The sequence below is a fragment of the Ostrea edulis genome, chromosome 1 (genome assembly GCF_947568905.1).
Source record: "Ostrea edulis chromosome 1, xbOstEdul1.1, whole genome shotgun sequence".
NCBI lineage: Eukaryota > Metazoa > Mollusca > Bivalvia > Ostreida > Ostreidae > Ostrea > Ostrea edulis.
The window spans coordinates 16,755,914-16,783,105 of record NC_079164.1 but is presented as its reverse complement, the minus strand read 5'-3'; the positions used below and the strand labels follow the sequence as shown (position 1 = coordinate 16,783,105).

Sequence of the window (27,192 nt, the reverse complement as noted above, 5' to 3'; positions counted from 1 at the left end):
ATCGCCCCTGGAAAAATATGAAGATGTATTTTATTAAAACTGATGGAAATTGTCCGTGTGACATTATTTGATTACTCAAAGGTGGGCCCCAGATATTAGAAATTGATATTTTTGATTTTATAAGCTTTTGCAAAATCCAAATCTTTATGAAACTAAAGTTCATTATCATCTTCAGTGATTTTGTGCACGTGTGAGTGTGTGCTAAAATACTGTTGATATTCAATGTTTTCCTCTCAAAAAAATTAGGAATTCTGTCCTAATTTGCAATCCATTTTTCCCAATTTGAAATAAAGAAAATTATATGTATGCATTAAAATACCAAAATGGTTAACAGCAACATGATTGTGAGAATACAAGTGATTTTTTCTCCAATGCCCCACAGCACAAAGTATTATGTTAAAGAAGATTAAAAAGAAAGATACATTGAGTTGGGCTGTATAAATTTGGTTTGTTTTTCAAGAAAAACCTCATCAGCTGAAGACAATGAAAGCGAAAGTAGTACTTAGCACAAAATCAACTTGCACTTTGAGTTCTTTGAAAATTTCTCAATTTTCTGGGGAACAGTCTGAAGACTTTGACTATGTGCCAAGTATTAGCACACCTAGTATATCGTAGTACAATTTCTTCAACACAGCAATTTAAAACAAATAGGTGTGACACCATTTACCAAGTGTGATTAACACAGCAACTTGAACAAGCAGGATTGACACCAAATATGATTTCATTTTTATAGTAACTTATGCACTTGACCAAGTACAATTTCATTAACACAACAAGTAACCATGACTGTACCATTTCAGCAATACATAAAACACCTTTTTCAAGTCTGATTGACAGAAATTATGTGCACAAAAATATGAATATGAAAGTCAGTATTCCTGGTTGTACTATGGGTGTCTTTGTAAATATTGTGAAATTTTTGGCATGTCATTCTCAGTCCACTAGTCCAACAGAAATTTTACTAGAAATCAGGTGTTGGTCTAGCTGCAGAACTGTAGCTCTCTGAAAAAAAATATTGTGACGGACAGAGAGCTACAGATCCACCACCCCTTATAAAAACCTTAGATTTACGGCGCACAAAAAGCTGCACACCGTTGAGGCCTGATATCGTTGTTGGCTACCTAACATGGCTACGTCAACAAACGAAATCATTTGAGGCTGTGAGTTTTCGGTTCGTATGGGGCTTTAATGAATATTTGAAGGTATGTTTGGACACGAGTATAGTAGGAAAATATGTTAAGAATTTTTTTAATATTAAATTTATGTGACAGCAACACAAGAATACAACGATATCAGGCCTCAAACGAGCGCAGCTTTTTGTGCGCCTTAAATCGAAGGTTTTTATAGGGGATGGATCTGTAGCTCTCTGTCCGTCACAATATTTTTTTTCGAGAGCTACAGTTCTGCAGCTAGTGTTGGTCTAGCATTTTTCACCCAGGCTGTTAAGTTGTATCCAAACCGCATTAACATTAGTGCTAGACAATTTGGATTAATGAACTCAATATGGGTAATTAGTGGCACTGGTTTAAAATGACCGATACTTGTGCAGACGATTTTACAATTTTCAATCACTTTAAGCTATTACAGAACTTAAGAGCTGAGGTAAGAAGTCGTATATAACCTTTACTCATGAACCCAAGTGGCTGTGATTCAAATGTTACAAAAGTGCAAAATGTGAAATTCAGAATGATAGGGGAACATGAAGGAATCACTGTGTTGATCTGTCCATCTATTCCACTATTTTTGTCCATTAACAAACCAAGCTTGCTCTTATTACATAGCTTGGGTTGCTTCTTCCAACTCATGGTCCAGTTGCTATACATTTTGTGCTTCTGTGACTGTTTAAGAATTTAGTGTGTAGTTGTATTTAGTGTTTTCTAAATTTTACCATGTTTTCACACAGTTAATTACTAATAATTTGTTGTGACAATACAGTAACTGTACATTTACTCTGGAATTTGCAGATCTTGATCAGAATACTGATGTTCAACACTCTCTTCCCTCAGTCCAGCAAAAAGTCAAAAGGTGAGAACAAAGAAGGTACTTAAGGACTTCTTGACTATTATGATAAAGGCCCATCCACCTGTCTTTTAGCTTTTTAGGTCACCTAAGGTCAGTGACCTATTGCTGTTGGACTATGTCCTCTGTTGTTCATTATGCATAAACAATTGAACATTTTTAACTTCTTTTTGATAACTACCATTCCAATTCTTTTCAAATTTGGTATGAAGCATGTCTGGGACAAGGGGGACTTAAATTGTATATTTCAGGATTCCTGGGGCCTCAGGTGGGATAAAAACTGTCAAAATCGACGAATTTTCAAAAATCTTCATCATCTGAAAGGAAACCTAAATGATAATCATGTAGAGCAGGAATACCTCTACCAAAATTGTAAATATCATTATCCTGAGGGGAGGTTCTGACTTCAGGGTGTGGCCAAACTTGGCATGTAGTGTTTATGTGTAAAACATTTAAGTGATATCTTTAATGCTACTGATGCTAACTTAAAAGTAAATTTAATAAATATTTAGAATGAGAAGATAGCCTTTTACCAAACTTGTAAATTTCATGATCCCAGGGGTAGGGGTTTTAATGGTATCAGGGTGGGACCAAAATGGTCATAGTGATTACTTGTATATGTTAAATTTGAACATTTTCAACTTCTTTTCAATAACTCCCCTTCCATATTCTTTTCAAGTTGAGTGTGAAGCGTCTCTGGAACAAGGGGGCATAAATTTTAAATTTCAGGACTCCTGCACCCATGAGATCTTTCGGGTGGGGCAAAAACTTCCTAAAATTGATAAACTTTCGAAAATCTTCTGTTGTGTAATCGCACATCTGTAAGAAAAACTAAATGGATAGTTATGTAGAGCAAGAATGCCTTTACCAAAATTGTTAATTTTATGATATCTTGAGTAGAGTTTCTGACTCTGGGGTGGGGCCAATCTTGGCATTTAGTGTTTATATGTATAAAAAAAAAAATAGAAATAACATGTTTAATGCTATAGATACTAAATTGAAACTAAATAGGTATTTAGAAAAAATCCCTTTATCAAAATCATAAATTTTATGATCCCAGGGTTAGGGGTTTTGGTTCCAGGTTGGGACCAAAATTATAGTGATTTTGAAAAACTTTCATCTTTAATTTTGCTGATACTGTATAAAAACTAAATGTACCAATATTGCAGGGTGTCAAGTTCCTATTTATTCCTATCTTTTCCTATAAATTTGAATGTTTCTATATTTTCCCTATAAGTCATTAAAATCCCTATAAAGCCCTATATATCCCCCCAAAAAATGACAGTCCTATTTTCAAAAATGATAAGAAAAGAACACCCCCCACCCCAACACCCCCAAATCTAGGAGCTGATGCCAGATTGATATTTAATTGGATTGATTGTTAATGAAAAGAATAACTATGATGATTGTATAAGAACTGTCTATTGGATGGAAATATGTCCACATCTGAAAGAATTCCATCTTTGTTATGTTTGATATTATTTCTTCCCCAGTAAGATACTATTCTTGCTAGATTTCTATGCAGAAACAAAAAACTTTTATACAAACTCTTTAATAAAACCCCCATTTATTCCTATAAATCTGCTGTAAAAATCCCTATATTTGCCCTATAATCTGCAACAACAAAAATCCTATAATCCTATATTTTTAGACCAAAAGTGGTTTGACACCCTGATATTGTGAATTTTGCAGTCCCACGATTCTGTCTCGTGGATGGGTCCAATACAGTCATAGTGTTAATGTAGCATGAGTCAAATTGGCAAGTGAATAATTGTATTAACAATTGAGCATTTTTAATTTCCTCTTGATAACTATCATTCTAATTCTTTTCAAATTTGGTATAAAGCATCTTTCGAACAAGGAGGGGGGTGGGCATAAATTGTCTATTTCAGGAATTCTTCACCCCCGGGCCTTAAGGGTAGGGCAAAAACTGTCAAAACTTTTCCAATTTTTTAAAATCTTCTTTTCTACAATTGAATAACTCTAAGAAACACTAAATGCATAGTGCTGTAGAGCAGGAAGACCTCTACCAAAATTGTAAATTTCAATTTGGCGTAGATATATACAGAACAGGAAATGTTTCCTAGATTCCGTAGCCCTTGTAACTAGTGTTACTTTTAACTAATACTCCGGTGAGGCCTGTTGGCCTCTTGTTTAGTTATTCATGCTTGTTATCTTATATGTTTTCTGTTTTAGTGGGGTATTGTGAATCAGATTTGGTGTTAAGAATCAAAAGTTTGGTGCTGGAAATCATGACCAAGTTCCATGTTACTGTAAGTACACATATAATGCTATTGCAGGGGTGTGCAATTAAAATAATTTTACTACTGGCAGCACCAAAGTTACTAGCCTTAAGATGGTCAGTCAAATGGCCGATGGACTACTTACTTTAACACAGTTTAAAAAAGCCTAAAAATGGAGTGGATACATGCAAGTTGATATATAAATATGCTAACGATGGTCAGATTAATATCTTTTAACATTTATTTATTCAGTTGGTAACGTCTAGCCAAATGGTGAATGATTCAGCTTAATTTATGATTATAATGTTTCATACTTTCTACACGGAATGTGAACTTTGAAGTTAAAGGAAGTTGTAACTTTTCCCTGGATTTTGCAATATCTAGATACATTTTACAATACTTGCATTGTATAAGACTATACTTTTCTCTTCATCAAAGCACAATCACGGTCATGTGGTGATATAAACTGTATCTGTCCATCGAACATTTTCTCTTTGTAATTGTTAATTGAAAAGTAAAAGGTAAAGATGAAAAACATCTATCAATCTCATAAATCCTAAAGAGAACACAAAATTAAGGGCAGAGCAAACACGGACTACCATACCGGAAACCATTTTGTCACTGATTGTTGCCTTCAACATTTGTTAAAACAGATTGAAGATCTTGATTTGGAATAAAGTTACAGTAATTCATACGTAAAGTCTGTCGATGTAATATTGACAGTTGTACAACAAATTATGCCTTTACTTTCATTTAGATTTACTAGCCCAAGTGGCTGATACAGCATTGAATTTTGCTTGCCCAACGACTACAATCAGTAGCGGGAGATGGTAATTGCACACCCCTGTATTGAGGCTTTTCATACATTTGATTGAAATTTATCTTTGTCATAACTTTTGAATGGTTGGTGCTAGGACTTTCATATTTCATGTGTATTCCTTATGACAAGACCTCAGTTTTAATGCCATAATTTTTGACACCTAGACTTTTGAGTTTGATCATACATGGGCATCATTGTTTCACAAACACATTTTGTTTTCTGTTTTCCAGTCCATTGGAGATAAAGTGACCAGTATATTGATGTCCGATGATGAAGTTTTGAATTATGTTTTCACCCTCCTGGCTAATCAGAAAACATTCATTAATGCCTGTCAGCTGGTTGAAGATATGTTACAATCCAGAAAGGAAGTCCTGGATCTCCACAGAATTAGTAAGTTTGAATATCCCTAGAATTAGTAAGGCTGAACCTCTCCACAGAATTAGTAAATTTGAACCTCTCTAAAATTAGAAAGTCTGAAATCTGAACAGAATTACAGTCCCTGAAACATTCTACTCTACCATTTATCCGTTCGCTCACCATACGTTCACATTGCGCTCTCCGTTTACAGTTTTGCATTCAGAAATCGTTCACAAAGCATTCACAGTTCAATCTTAGTCATTTGGAACACAAAAATGTAAAAGGAACATGTACTTAAGAATGGAAGGAAACTTTATTATATCAGAAATTTAAATTTTAAGTACAAAATTTCAGGATTATCAACTGTGAAAATTCAAGGAAAATTGTAGATCACTCACCAGTATTAAAGAATAGAATAAATCATTTTATTGTTACAGAATATAAATATTGTTAGGTTAAAAAGTGGGAGGAGTAGTTCTGAATGATAGAAGAATATAAAAGACTGTTGTTATGAATTCAAACTATATAAAATGAGACAGTTCGAGTTAATAAATACCACCCACCCACCCCCCTTTAAAATACTTTAAATATTCTATGTGTAGTTAAGTACAATAAACGGTTTTATCTGCATCAAAAGTATACAAATATGGCACAATCTAAATGTAATTCATGGTAACACTATTTATTTTGTGTGTACATTTACTCTGGGATTATTCCCTCAGGTTGATATTTTACATGTAGTTGCAATAAAGTAAATTACGCAAAATCTAAGTGGAAATAAACAAACCTTTTCATGCTATTTAGAAGCGTTCAGAACCTATACCGCCCGTGTTGTTTGTATAATGCATCTATCTTGACTCCATTCGGGAGTGTTTTTTAATTGTGAGTATTCCAAATAATTGAGCTTGTAAATTTTGAAGTCACGCATGTAACGTAATTTATCGAATATAGTTCACAGTTGTGTTTATTACACACACACATTTTGGGCCTGGAAATTGGAGGGAGAGGGGGGGGGGGGGGGGGCTTCGTGTTTATGATTTGCAGCACAAAAAAAATTTGACTAAGCAGTAATCTTTTAACTTTATACTTTGTGGTAATTTTCACTGAATATTTTTGTGGAAATAACAAATTCTAAACAGTGAATGCGAACATGTGTAACTGAAAGTAATATGTAATCTGTAGCTGAGGAAGATAATGTAATCTGTAACTGAGGAGGGTAATATAATCTGTAATGTAATCTGTAGCTGAGGAAGATTAATAGAATCCTTCATTAGTACGAGTGTGGGATAGGGAAATTCCACTGAGGGGACAAGATTCGCAGTCTAGAACGAGGCTTTGCCGAGTCCTAGACAGCGAATCTTGTTCCAGAGGTGGAATTTCCTTTTTCCCACACGAGTAAATAATGAAGGATTATTTTTCTCACATTTTACCTAAAGTTTAGTGCATAAATTTAGGAGCTTTGAGAAAATTCTAAATTATCAAAATCCTCATTTGAACTTCAATGCAAAAACTAATTAGATCGGCAGAAAGAGCATACCCGAAAATGGTTTACACTATAAGTGTAAACTAAAAAACCCAAGGTTGTCCACCAGAAAGCTATACTACATTAAAATTTAATGTAGTATAGCTTTCTGGTTCAAATGAGGATTTTGATAATCTAAAATTTTCTGAAAGCTCCTAATTTTATGCACTAAAATGTGAGAAAAATAATCCTTCATTATTTACTCGTGTGGGATAGGGAAATTCCACCTCTGGAACAAGATTCGCTGTCTAGGACTCGGCAAAGCCTCATCCAAGACTGCGAATCTTGTCCCCTCGGTGGAATTTCCCTATCTCACACTCGTACTAATGAAGGATTCTATTAATCTGTAACTGAGGAAGATAATGTAATCTGTAGCTGAGGAAGATAATGTAATCTGTAACTGAGGGTGATAATATAATCTGTAACTGAGGAAGATAATGTAATCAGTAACTGAGGGTGATAATGTAATCTGTAGCTGAGGAAGATAATGTAATCTGTAACTGAGGAAGATAATGTAATTTGTAGCTGAGGAAGATAATGTAATCTGTAACTGAGGGTGATGATGTAATCTGTAACTGAGGAAGATAATGTAATCTGTAACTGAGGAAGATAATGTAGTCTGTAACTGAGGAAGATAATGTAATCTGTAACTGAGGATGATAATGTTATCTGTAACTGAGGAAGATAATGTAATCTGTAACTGAGGAAGATAATGTTATCTGTAACTGAGGAAGATAATGTAATCTGTAAATGAGTAAGATAATGTCATCTGTAACTGAGGATGATAATGCAATCTGTAGCTGAGGAAGATCATGTAATCTAGAATGATATTGTAATTTTTAGGGAATATTCGAACCCTGATACAGTCTTTGACAGAGCAACAGCTGGCAAATTTCTGTCGCATTCTCGCTGTGGCCATATCAGATCTGGATATCTATGAAAATAAATCATCCTGTAAGTATCAATATAATGCAAACAGATTTGTTTTGATTTGTTTAAAACTTTATTTGGATTCTGAGATATATATATATATGTGTGTGTGTGTGTGTGTGTGTGTGTGTGTGTGTGTGTGTGTGTGTGTGTGTGTGTGTGTGTGTGTGTATGCAAATAATAAGAAAATGTTTAAAGTAAATGTTTCTAATCTGATTTGTAATGTTTGTGCCCATTACAAAAATTATCATGAATGTAGGTAATTGTTACGAGTATGACAAAAATTGGATTCTTTGTTGTAGTATTTGCACAGAACAAACAGAAGAGAACAAAGGGATTTGTAAATGTTAGAGACATCAACCAAGGTATTTTTGGTTTTATGTATTGTATTTCCCTGACCTTTCAGTGTTGATTATAGTATTAGTAACCGAGCTGTATATTGTTTTGTTAGAACTGCTTCTTGGGATTCCGGAGCTGCTGCCGCGACTGGTCACATTGGCAGTGTCCAGGGACTGTAAGTAACTAAGTCACGGCACCTCTAGCATACAAGCATTTTCATAGATGGAAAATACATCTTCTCAATTGATGAGTTATAAAACTAAGTTAGTTTTAACATTTTACGGATCTGAATCTCACATCCACGGAAATATGAATAGCTTGTGTATATTGTACAGACACTCCACGATTCAGAGGGATGGTCAGTGAACTGGACTGCTGGATGGAGTGGATAGAGAATCAAATGGCGGAGGAAATGTACGACAGTCCTTCAATGGATGACCTGGAGGATTTCATAGGAGGTCAGTAACAGATTCATTTCTTTATTATATAATTCATTATGGACAAGTTTTGATTGAAAATTAAAGAGGAAAAGAAAAATTTTGACATTTGCCAGCATTTTGAGTAACAATTTAAAATCTGAAGTGATGCAACAACCTTAATGCTATTTTCTATTTAATATTTGTGAATTCCACTGTTATGCTATAATAACATAAGGATGTTAGATTGTGACTAAACATTCCGGTACTTTTTTAAAACATTTTTCAATTGACAGCAGAGAGACACCACAGTAATATTAACATTTTTATACACACGTCAAAGACGGGACGTAGTGCAGTATGCTGTTGTCTGTCTGTCTGGACCTTGTAGGCAAAATGAACTGTAAGCTTCCAGGATCTTAAAGCTTGGTATATTTGATCACCATTATCAGAGGAAGATGTCTATGTTTTTCAAGGTCAAAGGTTGAGGTCATAGTATCAGTTGATAGGAAAACCTTGTAGGCAGAATACAGACAGAACTACTGGGGCTAGGACCATCATTCAAACTTGGTACAGATACTCCTCTTGCCAAATAGAGGACACCTTTTGTTCTTCAAGGTCAAAGGTCAAGGCCTTAGTATCACTTAGTAGGAAAACCTTGTAGTCAGGATAAAGACTGAACCATTGGGGCTAGGATCGTCAAACTTGGTACACATACACCTTACGCCAATTGGGGGATGCCTACTGTTTCTCAAGGTCAAGGTCTTAGTATCACATAGAAAAACATTGTTTTCGTTACAGATACAGATATTACCCTGAAATTTAGTCACAAGCTTCCTCTTGGAGTAATATATGTTCAGTTTGCATTTCAGCTGGATTGTTGCACCATGACCTACTTTAGTGGTAAAAATAGGTCAAATAGCTTTCCAGATTTTTTTTTCGTTATGAAAGCAGGTATTGCCCTGATGTTTGGTCATAACCTTCCTCTCAGAGAAATGCATAATCAGTTCACATTTCAAATTAATTGGTTCATCATGACCTACCTTAGGGCTAAAAGTAGGTTAAATAGTTTTCTGGACTTTTTTTCATCATGGATACAGATATTGCACTGACATTTTGTCACAACCTTCCTCTCAGAGAAACACATAATCAGTTGACATGTCACATAGATTGGTGCATCTTGACCTATATTAAGGCTTTTCTATTCAGAGTGTGTATGATATCAATTCAGAGTGCATAATATGCTTACAGGTCCCACAGGCGTATGTTGTACCAGTACTCTTGTTGCTCATGTGGTACTTTATTTATACAAATACATATAAGAAGGTTAAGGAATTGTTAATATGTTACTTGTTTAAGAAATGTTCTTGTTGCTCATGTGGTACTTTATTTATACAAATACATATAATAAGGTTAAGGAATTGTTAATATGTTACTTGTTTAAGAAATGTTTGTATGTTAATCATGAGTGTTTTCTGGTTTTAGGTATTTCTGAGCCAACAACAGCAGGCGGGCCAATGAATCAGCAACAGGGCCTAAAGATCACAGAGGAGCTGGTCCAGAGGGTGGAGGTGGTGTACGTACTGGGGCTATTCCTGCTGGGAAAACATAGAAAAAAGGTACTTTAACATTCAGGGTGCACTGGGGCTGTTTCTGCTGGGAAAATGCATGGAAAGGGTATTCTTAACATTTTTGATTTTAACTTTGACACATGAGCTGGAAGTTCAAGTGAGCTTTTCTGATCACCTTTAATCCAGTGTTCAATTCTCCATCCATCCGTAAACTTTCAACATTTGTTCAAATGAAGTGACACACCCTTTTTGAAGGATTGATGATTAAGAAATAGTGAAAATTTGGTGGCACCTTATTAAAAAATCTTCTCAAGAACTATTCAATTCTTTTCATGGGAATAAAAATGGATTTATTTCAGTTGAGTGATGTGGCTCATGGGCCTCTTGGTGGGGGGGGGGGGGTATAAACTGGGGTTGTTCATGCTGGGAAAAAAATGGAAATGTTTCATAGAAAAAGCTTGTTGACACTCATTTTCAAGGGAATAAGCCTGCCTCTTGTTACAAATATACATATAAGATATCCATATTTATTTTCAGATGCTAAGTCATGGTCTTTATATGTTGCATACACCAATTGTTGTTAGACTTACTTGTAACTAGTAGACCAGTCTCATTAATATTTAAGTCAAATTATCAAGTAGAGGGTCACCTCATTTGCTGTCCTTGAATTTCAAAATGTAAATGTTTTACAAATTAATGTTATGGATAGAAACTTGTGAAATGTATTTAATATTAGAACAGATACATTTATATATATATATAATGTGTGTATGATATATGTATATATATCGTATTTAGGAGTTAAGTATATATCTTATACAATTATTGACTTTGTATGAGGTCTACTCGTGACTACATAAACTTGGTCAGGTATTGGTTGATCGAGACCATAGGCCGAGGTCGACCAAGGCTTGACCAGGTCTGTATAGTCACTAATAGACCGAATCTGAAGTTAGTAATTGCTTCATTAAACAATCAAGAATTTTACAACAGTTTTCATAATTTTTTTTTTCCCTTCAACAAATAAAAACATTACAACTCCTCATAACAGTATTTCAACAGTTAAAACCAAGAAATTGAACAGTAATTTTTGTAATGTATTTTCAGTTTTTTACATTGGGATTGATAGTGATTTTACCATAATTAATAATGTTTGGTAAAACCATTATTGGCATTTAATTTTACTTACCAATACATGATTTAAAATGCACATTTGATTGGTCGATATAAATGTCAGGAAATCTACATGTATGGTTGGTCAGTAGAGAAATTCTGAATAAACCTCCCATAGTTAATATGGAGGTAAACTCACTCTTAGGTACACACCAGAAAAGTTTGTCTGGATCCATCAGAAAACATCAAAATTCCTGATCATTTATTAAATCATGTTTAGGCATTTAAAGAATTTGTTTTATAATTATATTAATTTTATTTAGGTTCAGAGGAAGTTGGCAGAACTGAAATTAGCTCCAGGTCTGAGTGAATTGTTTGACCAATTTATCTGGAAATGTCAAGTGTGAGTATATATGTTTGATCCTTATCAGATGATTTAAGGGAAGCTGTACTATGTAAGAATATCTTGGTATGCTTTTATAAGAATTGAGTGTTTGAAATTTGACAGGAGCAGATACAGTAGTCGTCATCGATTGCGGGGTCACAATGCCGCCTGTGAATGCAGTCCAGTAAGTCTTTATTGGTCACAGATATTCATGTCGGGTTTTTTTTTTAATGTAGAGTTTGTTCAACATTTAAGGTAATTCCACCCCTCTAGAATCATAACAGGGTTTGACATTAACTTTTTTGGGCACTAGACCAATCGGGCTACTTAAAATGATTTTTGCTAGATCTGACCTTACATCCACTAGCCCTGACCAACGTTCCAGAAAAAAATCTTATAAGATTCTCCATATCTAAATACATGTACTTAATTTAAATGAAAAACGTTAAGTTTGAACTAAAATGCATTTAATTGTCTCAAAAAAATCTTTAATCTCGTCATTCAATTTGATGCTTTTACTTTCAACCCTATTTTCAGTTTCTTTAAATTTTTACCAGCACGGAAATTCTTTAATCCATTAAGAATAAATTGACCTCAATATTTTTTTTTAATTTCTATTTCATAAGCCCTGCTTTGTTTCTTCCCAAGGTTTTCCTTTTTTTTTCTTTCTTGAGACATCTTTTGCTTTCATTGAGGACGAGATTTCATATTTGATTATATAGACATTCCCGCACATATGTTTAATAAACGCTTTCTTATATTCAATTCAAATGAACTGTTTTGGTGTTTTTTTTAATGAAAATGAATTCAATAATTCTATTTAACCAAAACATAACTTTACACACATTAACAATGTGTAGATGTCGTAGAACATCACTTACGACCGCGACTTATTAGAACTAAAGATAGAGAATATGTCATCATGCATTTCAAAATTGCTTGGAAACTCTTTACAGTTATTTTTTTTTATGAATAAAATATCTTATGATTTAAAGTAAAGTTTCTTAAATTTGTTTATATTTTTAACACGACCAGTCGGACTAGTAAATAAACATTTTACCCGACCGGACTTATCATTTAGTAGTCTCGGTCGGTCATACGTGCCTTAGTGTCAAACCCTGCATAAGTTCAATCTTATATTTGATTTTTAATTCTTTAAACAATATATCTTAGTAACAAATAAAAATGATAAAATAAGGGCTATTCCAGCAAAAAACGTTTGGGGGGAGGGACGGCAGCCGATATTTTTTTGGATGTGTGGGGGTGATTTGGGAAAATATATTTGTATGGGTGGTTGTCTTCAAGGTTAATAAAAAACATGGGTGCTTGTGAATTATGATAAAAATGAAAATGTATCGCGTTACGTTTCTTTTATTACAAAAGAAGAAGAAAAGCGGTGCAATCCTACATTAAGTATGAAACAAAGATTGATAAATGGGCAGATAACTCAATGTTACCGTAAAACTTTCCCCTCCAAGGCGTTACCCAACCTATTGTACCTGTCCTAAACGACCACCTGTCTAACGCAACCAACGATCATGAGTTTTACATCCTTTTCGTGTAATTTCACCTTTATGAAACGACTGTACATTTTTCGATTACAACGCGATTCCTACTTTCGATTTCAGTCGAGCATGACTATTCAGGGAATTATCGCCCCTAACACTTTCATTTTAAAATGCACAGGTAATAGTTCGGCGATGATCTTGTTTAATTGGCACTCTGAATAAATTATTATACCCAAGCTATCAATTGGTTAACGTGTACAATTACATCTAATTGTATGGGTGGTGGTAGCAGAGGAAAATTTAATTGTATGGGTGGCTGTCTTTGAAATAAAGTACCTTCCCTCCCCCCATACTTTTTTTGCTGGAATAGTCCTAAGTATGTTGCAGTATTAATAAAAAAAATTATTAATTGGCACACATATATCTGTTATCAATGTCAGAAAATTGCAATTTCCTTTAAACAGCATTATCAAAATTTCACAAAAACTGGTTAAAACAATATAATAGTATTCATAACAATTTCTTGAAACTGTTTCTTTAAAAAATATACAAAATGTTTGTGAAAAATAAAGGAAATCTATTGCATAATGGACTTGATAAATAATTTAATGAAAACAGAGTTATTGCCCTTGGATTCAATATTTTGAAACATATAATCGATTATTCATGTATAACTTAGAGTTTAGAAATATTTTATGGTGAACAAGATTTTTTGCAATAACTATTGAAAAAGACTCCAACAAAATTTATGTTCCTGTTATGCATTTATAAATCTTATTAAGTCATTGACTTCGCAAAATCTTATGACGTCGTAGGAGGGTGGAACTACGTTAATGAAATCCAGGTCTTACTACATCTGAAGATGCCTTTTAACTTAGTACATGTTCTTCATTTCTGAAAGAGATGTATCACAAAATTTTTAGAGATATTGAAGTTATTACAGTATATGATTGTTTGCAAATCTGAAAAGTTTGTATCTGACAGATTAAGTTTTGTTAGGTGATCAGTATATCACCACACAGTATGTGCATATATGCATGTCCATAGAGCTAACAAATTGGTGTTTGTTAACAGGAAGTTGCCCTGAAGATTCAGTTCCTGCGACTTGTCCATAGCTTCTGCGATCATTCCGAGTAGGTTTTCTGTCATGTTTTCCTAATGTCGTGGATTTTTTCATACTCTCTATGATATTCAGAACTGTTGTTCTCAAATTAATCATAAACTGAATTTTTACCTTCATTTAACATTTATTTCTTTCAGCTACAAGCACCTGCTTTTGTCAAAGAATGAGTTAAATGAGGTCATCAGAATTAACAGTGAGTTTCCTTTTCTCATCCTGTCGTCATCAGTTAAAACATACTTCCATTATTTAAGTACCGCCATACTTGAATGTTCATTTTTGCTTCTGACTATCTAGATATCTTGCTGTGAAGTACATGATGTATTTAGTCAGAAGCAAACTAAATAAAGATTCCTTTCACTTTTCTCAGCAACTTTAAGAACAGGTTCTTAATTGTTTGGAATTCCCTTTTGATAAGTTTTACCCTGTGACACATTTGCAGACTCTTTGTCTTCATTATGGCTATTCATCAGTCCATAACATCCTGAAAAATTCATAAATGTCTGGTTTACTGTACAGTAGAATTGATTGTGAATCATGAATCTTTTTTCTTCACAAATTGTATTTAAAAACAGCAAGCACAGTGTATAAATATTGAATATACATGTAACTGAGAATAACAGTGGAAATTGCCACCCTAAAATAATAGTTGTTGACTGAGACACTGTGGTTAACATCCGTTTTCTCCAATTTACAATTTCTAATGTTATCCTAAACTACAGGATGTGTGCATGCAGCATTGATTATATTTTATATTTGAAAAGTCATTAGATGTATAAAAGGGGGGTGGGGTCATGCAGAACAATATAATCATGTTCTTAGATTTACTAAGTTGTTACCTGATTTCATATCAATCAGTCTATTAGATTTTATATCGTTGTGATCTCCATTCTGCTTTCTGTTGTAAGTTTATTTTTTATCAAATGATGTTATTTGTCTTTTTTGAAATGTACATGTTTATTTCAAACACCAGATGAAATTGACTCTCAAATGTTGCCATACTTAAAACTATAGTGAACCATATTGTACATAAATTTGGCACAAGTGATATTTTTCATGTTTTTAATTATCAGGTTATGTTTTCTGTTAAAGATCGCCCTGAAGGGCATGCTTTTAATTGAAGAGGGAAGCATGTTTTCAAAGATTTCTTGGCGAATCAAAGTCGAGTATTTGTGAAAAAGTATAATGTTTTATGTTACACATGTACATTTCATTATATAATTCCTTGTTACTTAATAGTTGTTTCTGCGTTTATTCAAAGAGTATAGGTAGACCATAGTTCATGCAACCTGTTTTTCCATTGGGATGACAAATATTTTATCCTTGTTTTCAGCCAAAGCAGGTTCTTTAGCTCTGTCCAACCTCTCCTCTGTAAACAAGTAAGTGACATTTATATTTTGTTTGTATGAGGGCTGATGAAAACATTCTGAGATATCTGTAAAATCTAAATCATTGATGTAGTAGTTTCCATTTGTTGAAATGATGGAATTATTTGTTAAACAGGCAAGTTTTTGTTTACGGTCCAGAATTTTGGTATATCTACTTGATACACAGTACATTCAGCATATTTGGAATTTCCCTGGTGGGGTCACCAAGTTTAATTAATCTTCAGTAATGAGAATAGAGAATTTGTCTTAGATGTATATTGACTGTTATTTCAATTGAATTTTATACTTGTTATGGAAGAGGATTTCATAATGCCTGGATGATAGTTTGGCATTGATTTAAGTGAATACTACTGCCTATTGGTGTATGGTATAGTGTAGAGAGTCTGTTATATTGAAATGAGTTATAGGAGTGCATTTTGATCTTCAGATGATTGATAGAATGTAAATGTTGCCATGGTTACTGATTGTAGGCAGTTGATGTGTAAGGGCAGTAAAGGATTACTTACCAAAATTGTTGAGGTGATGAAGAAAGAGCCGACCACGTCCACGTTCCGATTCTGGCTGGCCCGGGCGGTGGAGAGTTATCTCCGTGGCAACACGTCTTACTGTGACCAGGTGTTCCTGATGAGGCGAGGCCTGTTACAGGTAGGTTACCAGTCATAGGTGAAGAATGGAAGCTCGTGGTGTTCAGAAAATAGATGTTCATGTTTGCAACTAGCTTTGTCAGAGTGAAAGAAGTAATTTTGTGTATAATACTCTATAAAACCTTATTTTCACTGCAATTTGATTTTGCTATATTCACTGTAAATCAAAACCATGAAATGAAAACTCTTCAGAGTGAATGTAACCAAGTCATGATCTTTTTATAAAATAGCAGAAAAGCTGTGGTGTGTGTGTGTGTTAGCAGGGATTTAGATGAAAACATTAAAAATAATCCACAACAAATGTATAAGGCTGTACACAGGAGTAATAGTCCTGAGATAAGAAAAGTGTGAAAAATTGTTTGATATATCACAGTATTTGAATCAATGCAGTCCTGTCTTCATTTTTCAGCATGTAGCCTCCAACATAGTAGAACATGAAATAAGACACAAGGAAATCCTGCAGAGTAGTTTTGACTTGCTTGGAGAGTTGATCAAATTTAACGTGGAAGCTTTCAGAACTTTTGAAGAGATTCTGCATACACAGCCAAATGTAAGGACTACACATGCAAACATTGAATTGAGACTGAGAGTAAATGTTAATCAGCTTCTCTTAAACTCTTGACATACATGTACATGGAATACTCACCAAGAGAAATGTATATTAGTCTCAGTAAAACAGTCTATTACTGGACAAAGTCTTGTTATTCTATATAAAAATATCAAAGTTTTCACTTTGTCTGAAATCTGTTTTGATGGAAATCTGATGGTGAACACTAGATTATCCAAGTTCTGAGTGGAATGCTGCTTTTATTTACAGTTTGACAAGTTCATCAACACAGTCAACAGGAACTTAGTGGACTCCAACATGTTCATTCGTAGTCTGGTTCTCTCCTTGGAACACCTGATGAATGAGGAAACTGCTTTCATGGGTAAGACTCGGGACTAGCTGCAGACAGCTCAGAGACAATCTGTATTTTTGTTATATATATTTTGCCCCTTTTCTAGAAGGGAGCACATTCTTTTGGACAGTTGGTCAATAGATAATATATTTTCTGACTGATAACTAGCAACTGATAGTCATTAAATTTCATAGGCATGTTGGACATGACTAGGAGATGACTGGTCAAAAAGTTATTTTCATAGGTTGCCTCATTTTAGATGATGATGATGAACATTCCTTAGATATGTACATATGTGTAAATGATGATTTAGATACTTTGTTTGATTTTATAAAAGATATAATTTCTTTAATATGTGTCTTTTATCTTGTTAGATTATGCCAAAAAGGAGAACAAGTTATTGATGTACATTGGGGACTTCAATAGACAGCTGGACTATCTGTACAAACTCATCAAAATAATAAATGTACAGAACCTCACACAGGTAAACAGGTCAAGACTTACAATTTACAGCTCAATAACTCCAAACAGGTCAAGACTTAAATAACTCCAAACAGGTCAAGACTTACAATTTACAGCTCAATAACTCCAAACAGGTCAAGACTTAAATAACTCCAAACAGGTCAAGACTTACAATTCACAGCTCAATAACTCCAAACAGGTCAAGACTTACAATTCCCAGCTCAATAACTTGAAACAGGTCAAGATTTACAATTCCCAGCACAATAACTCCAAACAGGTCAAGACTTAAATAACTCCAAACAGGTCAAGACTTAGAATTCACAGCACAATAACTCCTTATGTGTGTGTGTGGTCAAAGGGGATGGTGGTTAAGAATCACTTGGTTTTTTTTCTTTCTCAGAAACCACAAAGCACAGCTTTGGCCAAATAAAGTTTTCTATCGTATTCATGTGTGTGTGTATTGAAACGATGAATGTGTGATGATAAAGTTTGTCCAAGTCTGTGGTTTTTATAAGAAAAACTGCATGAAAATAGCTGTTTTATGTCAAAATATCAAAAATACCGAGTTACTTGGGATTCTTTCACAAAATACACGTTATATTTTGAAACAAAATCATAAATATTGATACAGATTGGCTAATAGAGCCCTTATATGTAGTAATTTCTGTACAATACAGACAGAAGTCCCCATTTGTTCCATTACTATATCTATACACAGTGTATACATGTATATCAATGTTGTAATCATTTCACACATACCAGGAAATTGTGTGGGGGCACAATTCTTCTCTATGTTTTCTAATATTAGGGGGGGGGGGGGGGGGGACTTGGAATAAATTTTTGGGCTTGAATTGTTTTTTTTAAAATGACATAACCTCATATTTGTGTTGTCATTACTAGTGACTTTATACTTGCTCCGGGGCCATAAGACTTGGATGAGTTAGTATCACTTTCATAAAAAGAAACAAATGATGAATAAGTGAAACTTTAATTAAAACTGACGTTGTCCAAGTTTTATGACCCTGGAGCCTATTGAAGGATAATTTGTACTGTTTTGAAATAAAGTGATACTGCAGAGTTTTAATTGGGTATTCATGTTCTTTGATTTACATATTGATTTGGGGGGTGGGGGGGGGGGCAGAAAATATCTTGACATATATAATTCCCTGTAAGATTGATATTGGGTTTTTTTGTTGGTTTCAAATTTTTATTGACTTTGTTATTTCAAGGAGAATGTAAGTTGTTTGAACACAACACTGGTGTTTCTGATGTTTGCGAATCGTAAGCATGCACTTCCCCGCTACCTCCAGGCTCTGAGAGATGAAAAGGAGGATGTCATGGAAGTCAGCGGGTCAGCCAACCTTCTCCGTAATTTCAGGTACGTAATTAGCTCACACATAATTTGATGGTAAATAAATTCAGGTTAGTTAAGAATTGAACAACACTTTTGAGCTGTTCTTGGTCAATATGAACAGATTTGAATTTGAGGCAAATTCTGTGAATCGCACTAGCGATTCACAGAGAATTTGCCTCAAATCCAAATCTGTTCATATTGACCATGAATGGCTCAAAAGTGCTGTTCAATTCTTATATTTATATTCATTTACTAAATCACCGTTTGTTTACATTGCTTCTATACATGTAAGTCATGAAATATTTTGTTGCATGAAACGAACTCTGTCGCAGTCGTATTGTGACGTACGTCAACTCATAGACATGACGTCACACTTCGTCTTACCCTGCTTTTTATCAAAATTGCACGTGCAATGTATTTTAGAGCTAGGAGACCACAAGATTGGGATGATAATCCACATAAGTTGTCAATATTAATCCGAGGTGTGACTTTGCGAGATCTTTATAACACGTTTTTTTTTTCCAAATCATTATGCTTTCTCAGTTGTGTGCTTTAAACTAGTTCCTGATACGTTTATAGTCAGTATGAACGGATTGTGTCGTGTGCTGAAATTGGTTGGTTCATAGAGGAAAATGCAATTTGTAATATAAATATTAAGTAGTGCACATTTTGATAGATTCATTGAGTACTAACTATATGCTGTTATATGCAACCCCTCAGGGGACTTCTGCATTAGAGTTGCATATGATGCTGAATAGAAGCATTATGTATACTGTATAAATATGAAAGAATGTTCAGCGGGATTAAACAGTCAGCAGATTGAGTCGTATAACTCAGGGGTTGTTTAACGCAGAGTGTACTGTACCATCAAGACAGATTGTGTGCAAACTGAAGTAAAAAATGATATCGCATTCAATAAACCAGTTTTATGTTTTTATAAATTAGTTTTTCTACTTTGCATGACAGATTTTCAATATGTTGCTACAATCAATATTGCTCCACATTGTATTAAATTGAAATTTGTGGGTTCATATTTAAATGACATCTTTTTTTTTAAAAAAATTGACGATAAAAACTAATTTTTTAACCAGTATACACAATATAGCCTGGTTTGGAACAATATGCATTGTTTTGACTTTGCTATGCCCCCGGAATCAAGATACGGGGGCGTGTAGGTTTTGGTATGTCTCTCTGTGGCAAAAAACTTCAACCTTGATCATATCTTCTATGTTATAAGAGGTACAGCTATTATATTTGGTATGTGTGTTTCTTGTGGTAAGACCTTTCCGGAAATTGACACCAAAATCTTGGGACCTTGTGACCTTAACATTGACCTTAGACCTGGTCCACTCTGTTGTAATCCGGGGGCATCAGAGTTTCACAAACACGTCTTGTTTATTAATGGCTTCACAGTTTCCAAAGCATGTTATATCTTATAAAGAGGTCAGAAATGAGCTGAATGCATGTGTACTGAGAACTTTGATGTTGATTGCAGGGAGCTGTTAGTGTTCTGGCAGGACCATTACCTCCACAAAGACAAGGACTGCAGTGCACTAGAAAAGGTAACATAAACGCAGGGACAAATACTTGTCCATGTCCGAGACATCAAGCAACCAAACTGAATGCCTGGTCATTATAAAGAGAAGTGCCGCTAACAGTAGTCATTATCGTGGTGTTCATGGCTCTTGCTGTTGGATCAGGACTTTAAGTGCTAACTCGGGGTCTATCAACTGCAGAACTGAACCTCTCTGAAAAAATATCGGGACAGATCAGAGAGCTACAGATCCACCCCTTATAAAAACCTTTGATTTACGACATGCAAAAAGATATGCACGGTTGAGGCCTTATATCACTATATTTTTGCATCTCCATCTCATAAATTTCAAATGAAAAAATTCCTAACATATTTTCCTACCATTTTTGTGTCCAAACATACCTTCATATTCATTAAATTCCCATACGACCCAAAAACTTGCAGCTTTTGATGATTTCGTTCGTTGACGTAGCCATGTTTGGTAGCCAGTTAATTTAAATCCCAGTTCATTTCCATACTTATGCAATAACATCTAGGTGTGAACTAATATCCATTCAAATATTTTTAGTTAAATATTTTATATACTCTATCATCCCAGTTCGGTTAAATAATAATCATTCAAATAGTTAAACTCACGGTTACGCAGCTTTCATTAGTCAGGCGCGATCCCCATCCCTGCCACATGAGCGTAAAGGACCAAACTTGGCTTTTGTAGCATTTTCAATAATCAAGAGCTTATTTTACCTTTTGATGAAATATATAGTTCTAATTTGTATGCAGTATTGGTGTTTATGATAAATGAAAAGTGAAATCATAACTTAAAGCAAATATTATGAATAAGTTACCAATAGGAACAGGGTTCGAATTGACTGGCTACCTAACATGGCTACGCCAACAAACGAAATCATTTGAAGCTGTGAGTTTTCGAGTCGTATGGGGCTTTAATGAATATTTCAAGGTATCTTTGGACACGAGTATAGTAGGAAAATATGTTAAGAATTTTTTCATATTGAATTTATGAGACAGCAATACAAGAATTCAAAGATTGGAGGCCTCAACCCTGCACATCTTTTTGTGTGCCGTAAATTGAATGTTTTTATAAGGGTTGGATCTGTAGCTCAATTGAGTATGAGTTGCAGCATTACAGATGGCCAAGTGACATTAACAGTTGTTTATAAACAGTAAAATCAGATTTTAAAACCATATACTTTTGATTATAACAGTTGTCATAATGTAAAACATATGAGATATAAAATTTTTGACATGTTATTTGCTCTAAATCACATTTCATTCGTAATAACATTACACATAATTTTGCAAGACTAGCCATTCGCGTAAATGTAGTTCTCACAAATCAACTCCTACATATAGAAGAATTAAGCAATGAAAGCTATGTCTCATAAATAAATACATCAGTGCGTCCACACGAAAATAAGGTTTCACAAAATAAAAGTGATTTACAGAATTCCAAAGCAAATAGCAAACGCGTAAAGTCCACAGAGGTGGCCCTTGTATACAAGATGAAGGTGGAGTATAAAAATAACCATGTCTGTCTGTCTCTGTATGCCCATCTTCTATTCTACATAAGGACCACAAATTTGTAATAACGCAACATTAGAAGCTCACACAAGGCACAAAAGTTGCTTATGATCAGATGTTTGTATAATGACCTTAACCAACCAAAATCATTCAGTCGTGGTTAACTAGTCATTTAGAAATGTTTATCAGAGCCTCGGCTTTATGGGTTTATAAACATGACCCAGTGGGTTATGCAAAATCCCCATGTAATGCGGTTAAAAAACAGCTGTAACCTAGCATAATTGGTGAGTATATGTATCAGGGATGTGATTTTTCCTCTATTCTCGGGAGATCCTTTCATTGGCTCAATTTTTGAAAAAATGAAACACTGGGTTTGATCTCTAAAGTGTCAGAAAATGATATATGGTAGGGTGAGGTGTTTTCCTCCCTTTTTGACCAGTTTTCCCTCTGATTTCTGAGGAATTCAGAGTCACAGCCCTCCTGTATGTAATTTTGTAAGTCAAAGTGTTGAGTTGTATTAAAGAAACAGATACATGTAATGTTTTTAGTCTTTTGTCGAGAACTCATGGTTAGCATTTATTTGACCATTTTCATTGCAGAGTTCCAGAATTAGCTTTGACTACTGGAAGTCGACTGTATCAACCTTAGTCACAGCTGACAAAAACGATAAGTGTGGCATACTTCACTATGTTCAGGAACCATTGAAGTGTGACAGACCTAATTAATCGTTCAAATGTGATCATTCTTGGTTGTCTCTTGGTAGACAGTATGGGCATTAGGACCATTGATGGTTTATACAGAATTTCATCCCATCGGAAGGCTCTTATGCGGGTAATTAGAGCCATGTGTCAATTGCTGCTTCACTTGTGCAATTATATTCGTTTGGTTAAACCATGTGCAATGACAGTGTGAAACAGACGCCCCAGATGGAATCACGTGCAATATTCTGACCAATGGTGTGGTGCGAGGAAAGTGTTGAATGATCTAAGCTGGTTCCAGATCGCACAAAACTGGACCCAGTTTGTTGATGGAAAATGACAAGTCTTCATATTTTGTTGGCCATGACAAAGTGTTTCTCTTTCCTCCAGTGATTTTGTGACTGGTGGAGTGAGTGGATTTACGCCAGCTCATTTTCCACTTCATCACTATGTGTTCATTTTTCAGTTAAATGTGACAAGTGTTTAGTGCTGGGCAACTTCTACCATGACAGAACAGGAGCATTTCGGGTCATATCATTCCTGTTGTTTCAGAAGGGGAAGAAAAAGGCTTCAGTACTTTTTCCTATATTTACCTTTCAAAACTTTCTTACTCACAAGCTTGTAGAGCCATAGAGTTTTTTAGCAATGAGAACTCACAGTCCTCAATTTCAATTGTTGTAAATGATATATGTCATAATTTATTCACTCTTGAATATGTATCTTTTTGCACATAGTATATTTTGTGAATGGGAGGTGCATGCAATTCAAAAATATTTATTGAATGGTTGATCTTGAGCATGTGTAATTGAAACTTGGTCGTAACAGGTTATCAGTATTTAACTTATTAAATATAGGGGGATTTTAGTGATTTATCTGTTTTTCTGTAAGTATCAATTGATGACAAAGAAAATTGTGTCACGGATATTGACAACAGTATTTTATTTCCTACGAATAAAAATGTAATTGTAGTTGAACAAAAGAAATGAAATACATGTATAAAAAAAACTGTGAGTTACAAAAATCCTTTGAACATGGTGGGTATCTTTGACCTCTTTCATTGTATTTTGTAGCAGTGGTTCAAGATCAGAATTATATTGCTTTTCATAATTTTGTCCGTCCATGATTTGTTTGATATGGATTCCTCCTGTGAACTTCATTACTTTCCTCCCATCATTTCTCCATTATTTGTGCCAAAAGTGAAGAAATCTCCAGTGTACGTGGGGATTAGTTTGCGAGACTGTGTGTATGTGTGGATTTGCATGACTTGAGATGTATGTGTTTGTGGATTTGCATGACTGGTATGTGAGTGTGTGTATATTTGTATGACTGAGATGTGTATGTATTTGCAGGACAGAGATTTGTGTGTGTTGGTGTATGTGTGTGTGTGTAACATTGTTACAATACAGGGTGTTCTTTAATCCTGCTGGTATCAACTCTATGAGAATGAAAAATTTATTATTTAATATGTTGAGTTGCATCCCTTGTTACAGTAAATGCTGACATTATTTATAGTTAACAGTGATGAATTACAGAATTGTTGTCTTGAAACACAGCAATCACGGGTGTATTTATTGTTGCAGAGTAGAACTGTGTATTGCTATATATTATATCCCATCTACTAGTTTCATGTCATGTCATTCCATCATTTGAACGGTTCTACAGCTGTTGGATCTCGGGTACACAAACTGAATTTGTGAACTGTTGTCAGTCAGTAAATGTGTATGCTGTAACATGAGAACTCCATCTCCTATTGGAGTAATCAAAAATTCTTGAATATTTATTATCTTACCGGTACTACATCAATTTTTATTTGTGAAAAAGAAAATATCTGTTTTATTTGAAATTATACCAAATATATTTTGCAGTGTTACCAAATATTGGATAGTTTTGGTATCAGGAACATTTCGTTGATTTTTCTCAAAGAGTAGTTTGAAATTTTGGCACAATATTTGGACAGAATTTCATTTGAAATATGTATTTAAATGGATATTTTAGTGCTTTTATTTTTTGCAAATTTCCTCATTTGCCAAAACAAAACCAACAATACAAGCCAGAATTACCCAATATATGGTACATGAATTAAAAAGAATTATATTTTCAATGCAACACAAATTACATGTAATAACTCTGTACACTCATTTTATGAAATTGCATAATTTATGGAATATATGTCAGTAATTTACTTTGTTAAAAAGAAGAGAGAAAAAAACCACAAGTACATACTCTCATTGTTCGGAATGCGAGCGGTGTTGGAAGGACATTTCTCAGTGGGATGTTTTATTGTGATCTGATACAAAGGAATGCAACTGGCATTGGATGTTTTGTTCTTCAATTGTATTGTTGGTTTTTTTTTTTTAATTGTAAAAATGTACTTTTGTAAATAAAATATTTATTGTTACCAGTTCTCCATTTTACCATTATTTTTGTATGAAGGCTTTGTTGATTAAAACACGTCAGTTTCGGTGAGGGCAACTTTGATAATTAATTGCCAAAAATTCGTACATACATGTAACTTTCACTTGTGTAGAAAATGACTTCAGAGACCTATGTAACCTACCGGTATGTGAATGACAGTAAATGAGGTACTAATATGTACATGTATATTGAAAATCCGTTAGGAGGAGGGGGATAGTTTGTATGACCCACAGATTTGAAAATTCAGGCTCCATGAACATAACGTTAGGCAGGTAATGAAAGGATGATTATATTCACCTCATTACAAACAACCTAGACATTTACATGTATTGTTTTAAATGTCGGCTGAAAGGTGAATTCTCTCATCATTGATACATTTTAAACGGCATAGATTTATCATTGATATTTGGTAACTTTGAACACTCGCGGGGAAAATTCTCTTTTGGAAAGGGAATTGGATTATTTGGGACAATCATGAACTGTTATTCTAGTTGTGTTCTAATCGGCGCTGCTGGTGTTCTAGTTGTGTTCTAATCGGCGCTGCTGGTGTTTTAGTTGGCAAATTCATTTATTTATTTATTACACTTAAATCGCATGTGATACACGAGGTAGATTACAATTTTTACATGAAAAAAAGAGAAACTGTCATATTTTAGTTGGCACTGTCGTTGTTTAAATTGGCGATGCCTTGCTGTTGTTTTTAAAAACTAATTTAGCATTGACCACGTACAACTTTGCAAAGGGCACTAAAAATGCACACCGCCAAGTAGAAAATGCGACATACAGATTTTCCACATTAAGCACTGGCAGATCTTTAGAAAGTCGTTCCTGAAATAAAATATTAAAAAGAAATGATTATTTTGTTCCCTTCCGCTCACTTGGCGAACTGAAAGGTCACAACCAGGACAATGTTCGATTTTCCACTATCAAACTTAGCCATACGCGCTTAGAGGATGCTGTTTCATAAACGCACCTTGTTTCATATAGCCTGGATACTTAGGAAGTAACGTACATTTCATCTTGTCTGTTCTTGTTCTATGTCATTTTCATTCTTGGGGGTGGTAAAGGCCATGTCATCTAATTTCTCCGATTTACGTCCACGGGCGGGTACCTTTCCACAGAAATTCCCTGAAGATAAGAATCTAAACGTACCTGTCTTCTAGCTAATTGTACTTCCCTGAAGTACTTGATTTAAGTATGTTTTACGTATAAGAATTGGTAATGCGTCTATATCTACAGATGTCGGGTCCCCAGACATGCTATGTCCGCGCATTTAAACACGATAACAGAATTTATATCAGAAGCTCGTTCCCTCTTGCTTTATGGATGTTTTTGCATGGTATATTGACGGTTGGTTGGTTGTGTGTTGTTTGACGTCCCTCTCGAGAATTTTTCACTCATATGGAGATGTCACCATTGCCGGTGAAGGGCTACAAAAGTTAGGCCTATGCTCGGCACTTGCGGCCTTTGAGCAGGGAGGGATCTTTATCATGCCACACCTGCTGTGAACACAGGTTCTCGGTTTATGCTGTCTCATCCGAAGAACCGCCCCATTTAGTCGCCTCTTACGACAAGCAAGGGGTACTGAGGACCTATTTTAACTCGGATCCCGGGGGGAGGGGTACTGAGGACCTATTTTAACCCGGGTCCCCACGGGATCATTGACGGGGTTACTTAATTCTTCAAGATTTTCTTGTTAATCTGGCTGAACGCGATACAGAGCGGAAAGGTCACACTTTGATCAAATCATGTTTTGCACTCAGTGGAGACGAACCTTTATGTAGCGTGGGCATTTGTAAACTACATGTGTAAGTATATTTATTTATAACTTTTCTTCAGTTTGACGAATTTATGAAGAAATTGTGAAAATACGCTGTAGTCAAATACGGAAAGCAATGATAATGTTAAAAAGTACC

At 34.6% G+C, this 27,192-nt stretch overlaps 1 protein-coding gene across 1 annotated transcript in view; it reads left to right on the top strand.

Moving 5' to 3' along the window:
- LOC125662232 (short transient receptor potential channel 4-associated protein-like) overlaps nucleotides 1-25,265 on the top strand; it is a 28,663-nt gene extending 3,398 nt beyond the window's left edge. The window contains exons 4-23 of the mRNA XM_056152919.1: nucleotides 1,965-2,025; nucleotides 4,216-4,292; nucleotides 5,313-5,472; nucleotides 7,805-7,915; nucleotides 8,194-8,256; nucleotides 8,343-8,405; nucleotides 8,566-8,688; nucleotides 10,132-10,265; nucleotides 11,654-11,733; nucleotides 11,839-11,899; nucleotides 14,298-14,356; nucleotides 14,484-14,539; nucleotides 15,677-15,722; nucleotides 16,202-16,376; nucleotides 16,785-16,925; nucleotides 17,193-17,304; nucleotides 17,649-17,758; nucleotides 18,966-19,114; nucleotides 20,586-20,652; nucleotides 22,763-25,265. Coding sequence (XP_056008894.1) covers nucleotides 1,965-2,025; nucleotides 4,216-4,292; nucleotides 5,313-5,472; nucleotides 7,805-7,915; nucleotides 8,194-8,256; nucleotides 8,343-8,405; nucleotides 8,566-8,688; nucleotides 10,132-10,265; nucleotides 11,654-11,733; nucleotides 11,839-11,899; nucleotides 14,298-14,356; nucleotides 14,484-14,539; nucleotides 15,677-15,722; nucleotides 16,202-16,376; nucleotides 16,785-16,925; nucleotides 17,193-17,304; nucleotides 17,649-17,758; nucleotides 18,966-19,114; nucleotides 20,586-20,652; nucleotides 22,763-22,888 — 1,974 coding nt within the window. The 3' untranslated portion in view covers nucleotides 22,889-25,265. The remainder of the gene's footprint in view (nucleotides 1-1,964; nucleotides 2,026-4,215; nucleotides 4,293-5,312; nucleotides 5,473-7,804; nucleotides 7,916-8,193; nucleotides 8,257-8,342; nucleotides 8,406-8,565; nucleotides 8,689-10,131; nucleotides 10,266-11,653; nucleotides 11,734-11,838; nucleotides 11,900-14,297; nucleotides 14,357-14,483; nucleotides 14,540-15,676; nucleotides 15,723-16,201; nucleotides 16,377-16,784; nucleotides 16,926-17,192; nucleotides 17,305-17,648; nucleotides 17,759-18,965; nucleotides 19,115-20,585; nucleotides 20,653-22,762) is intronic.
- Nucleotides 25,266-27,192: the final 1,927 nt, after the last annotated feature.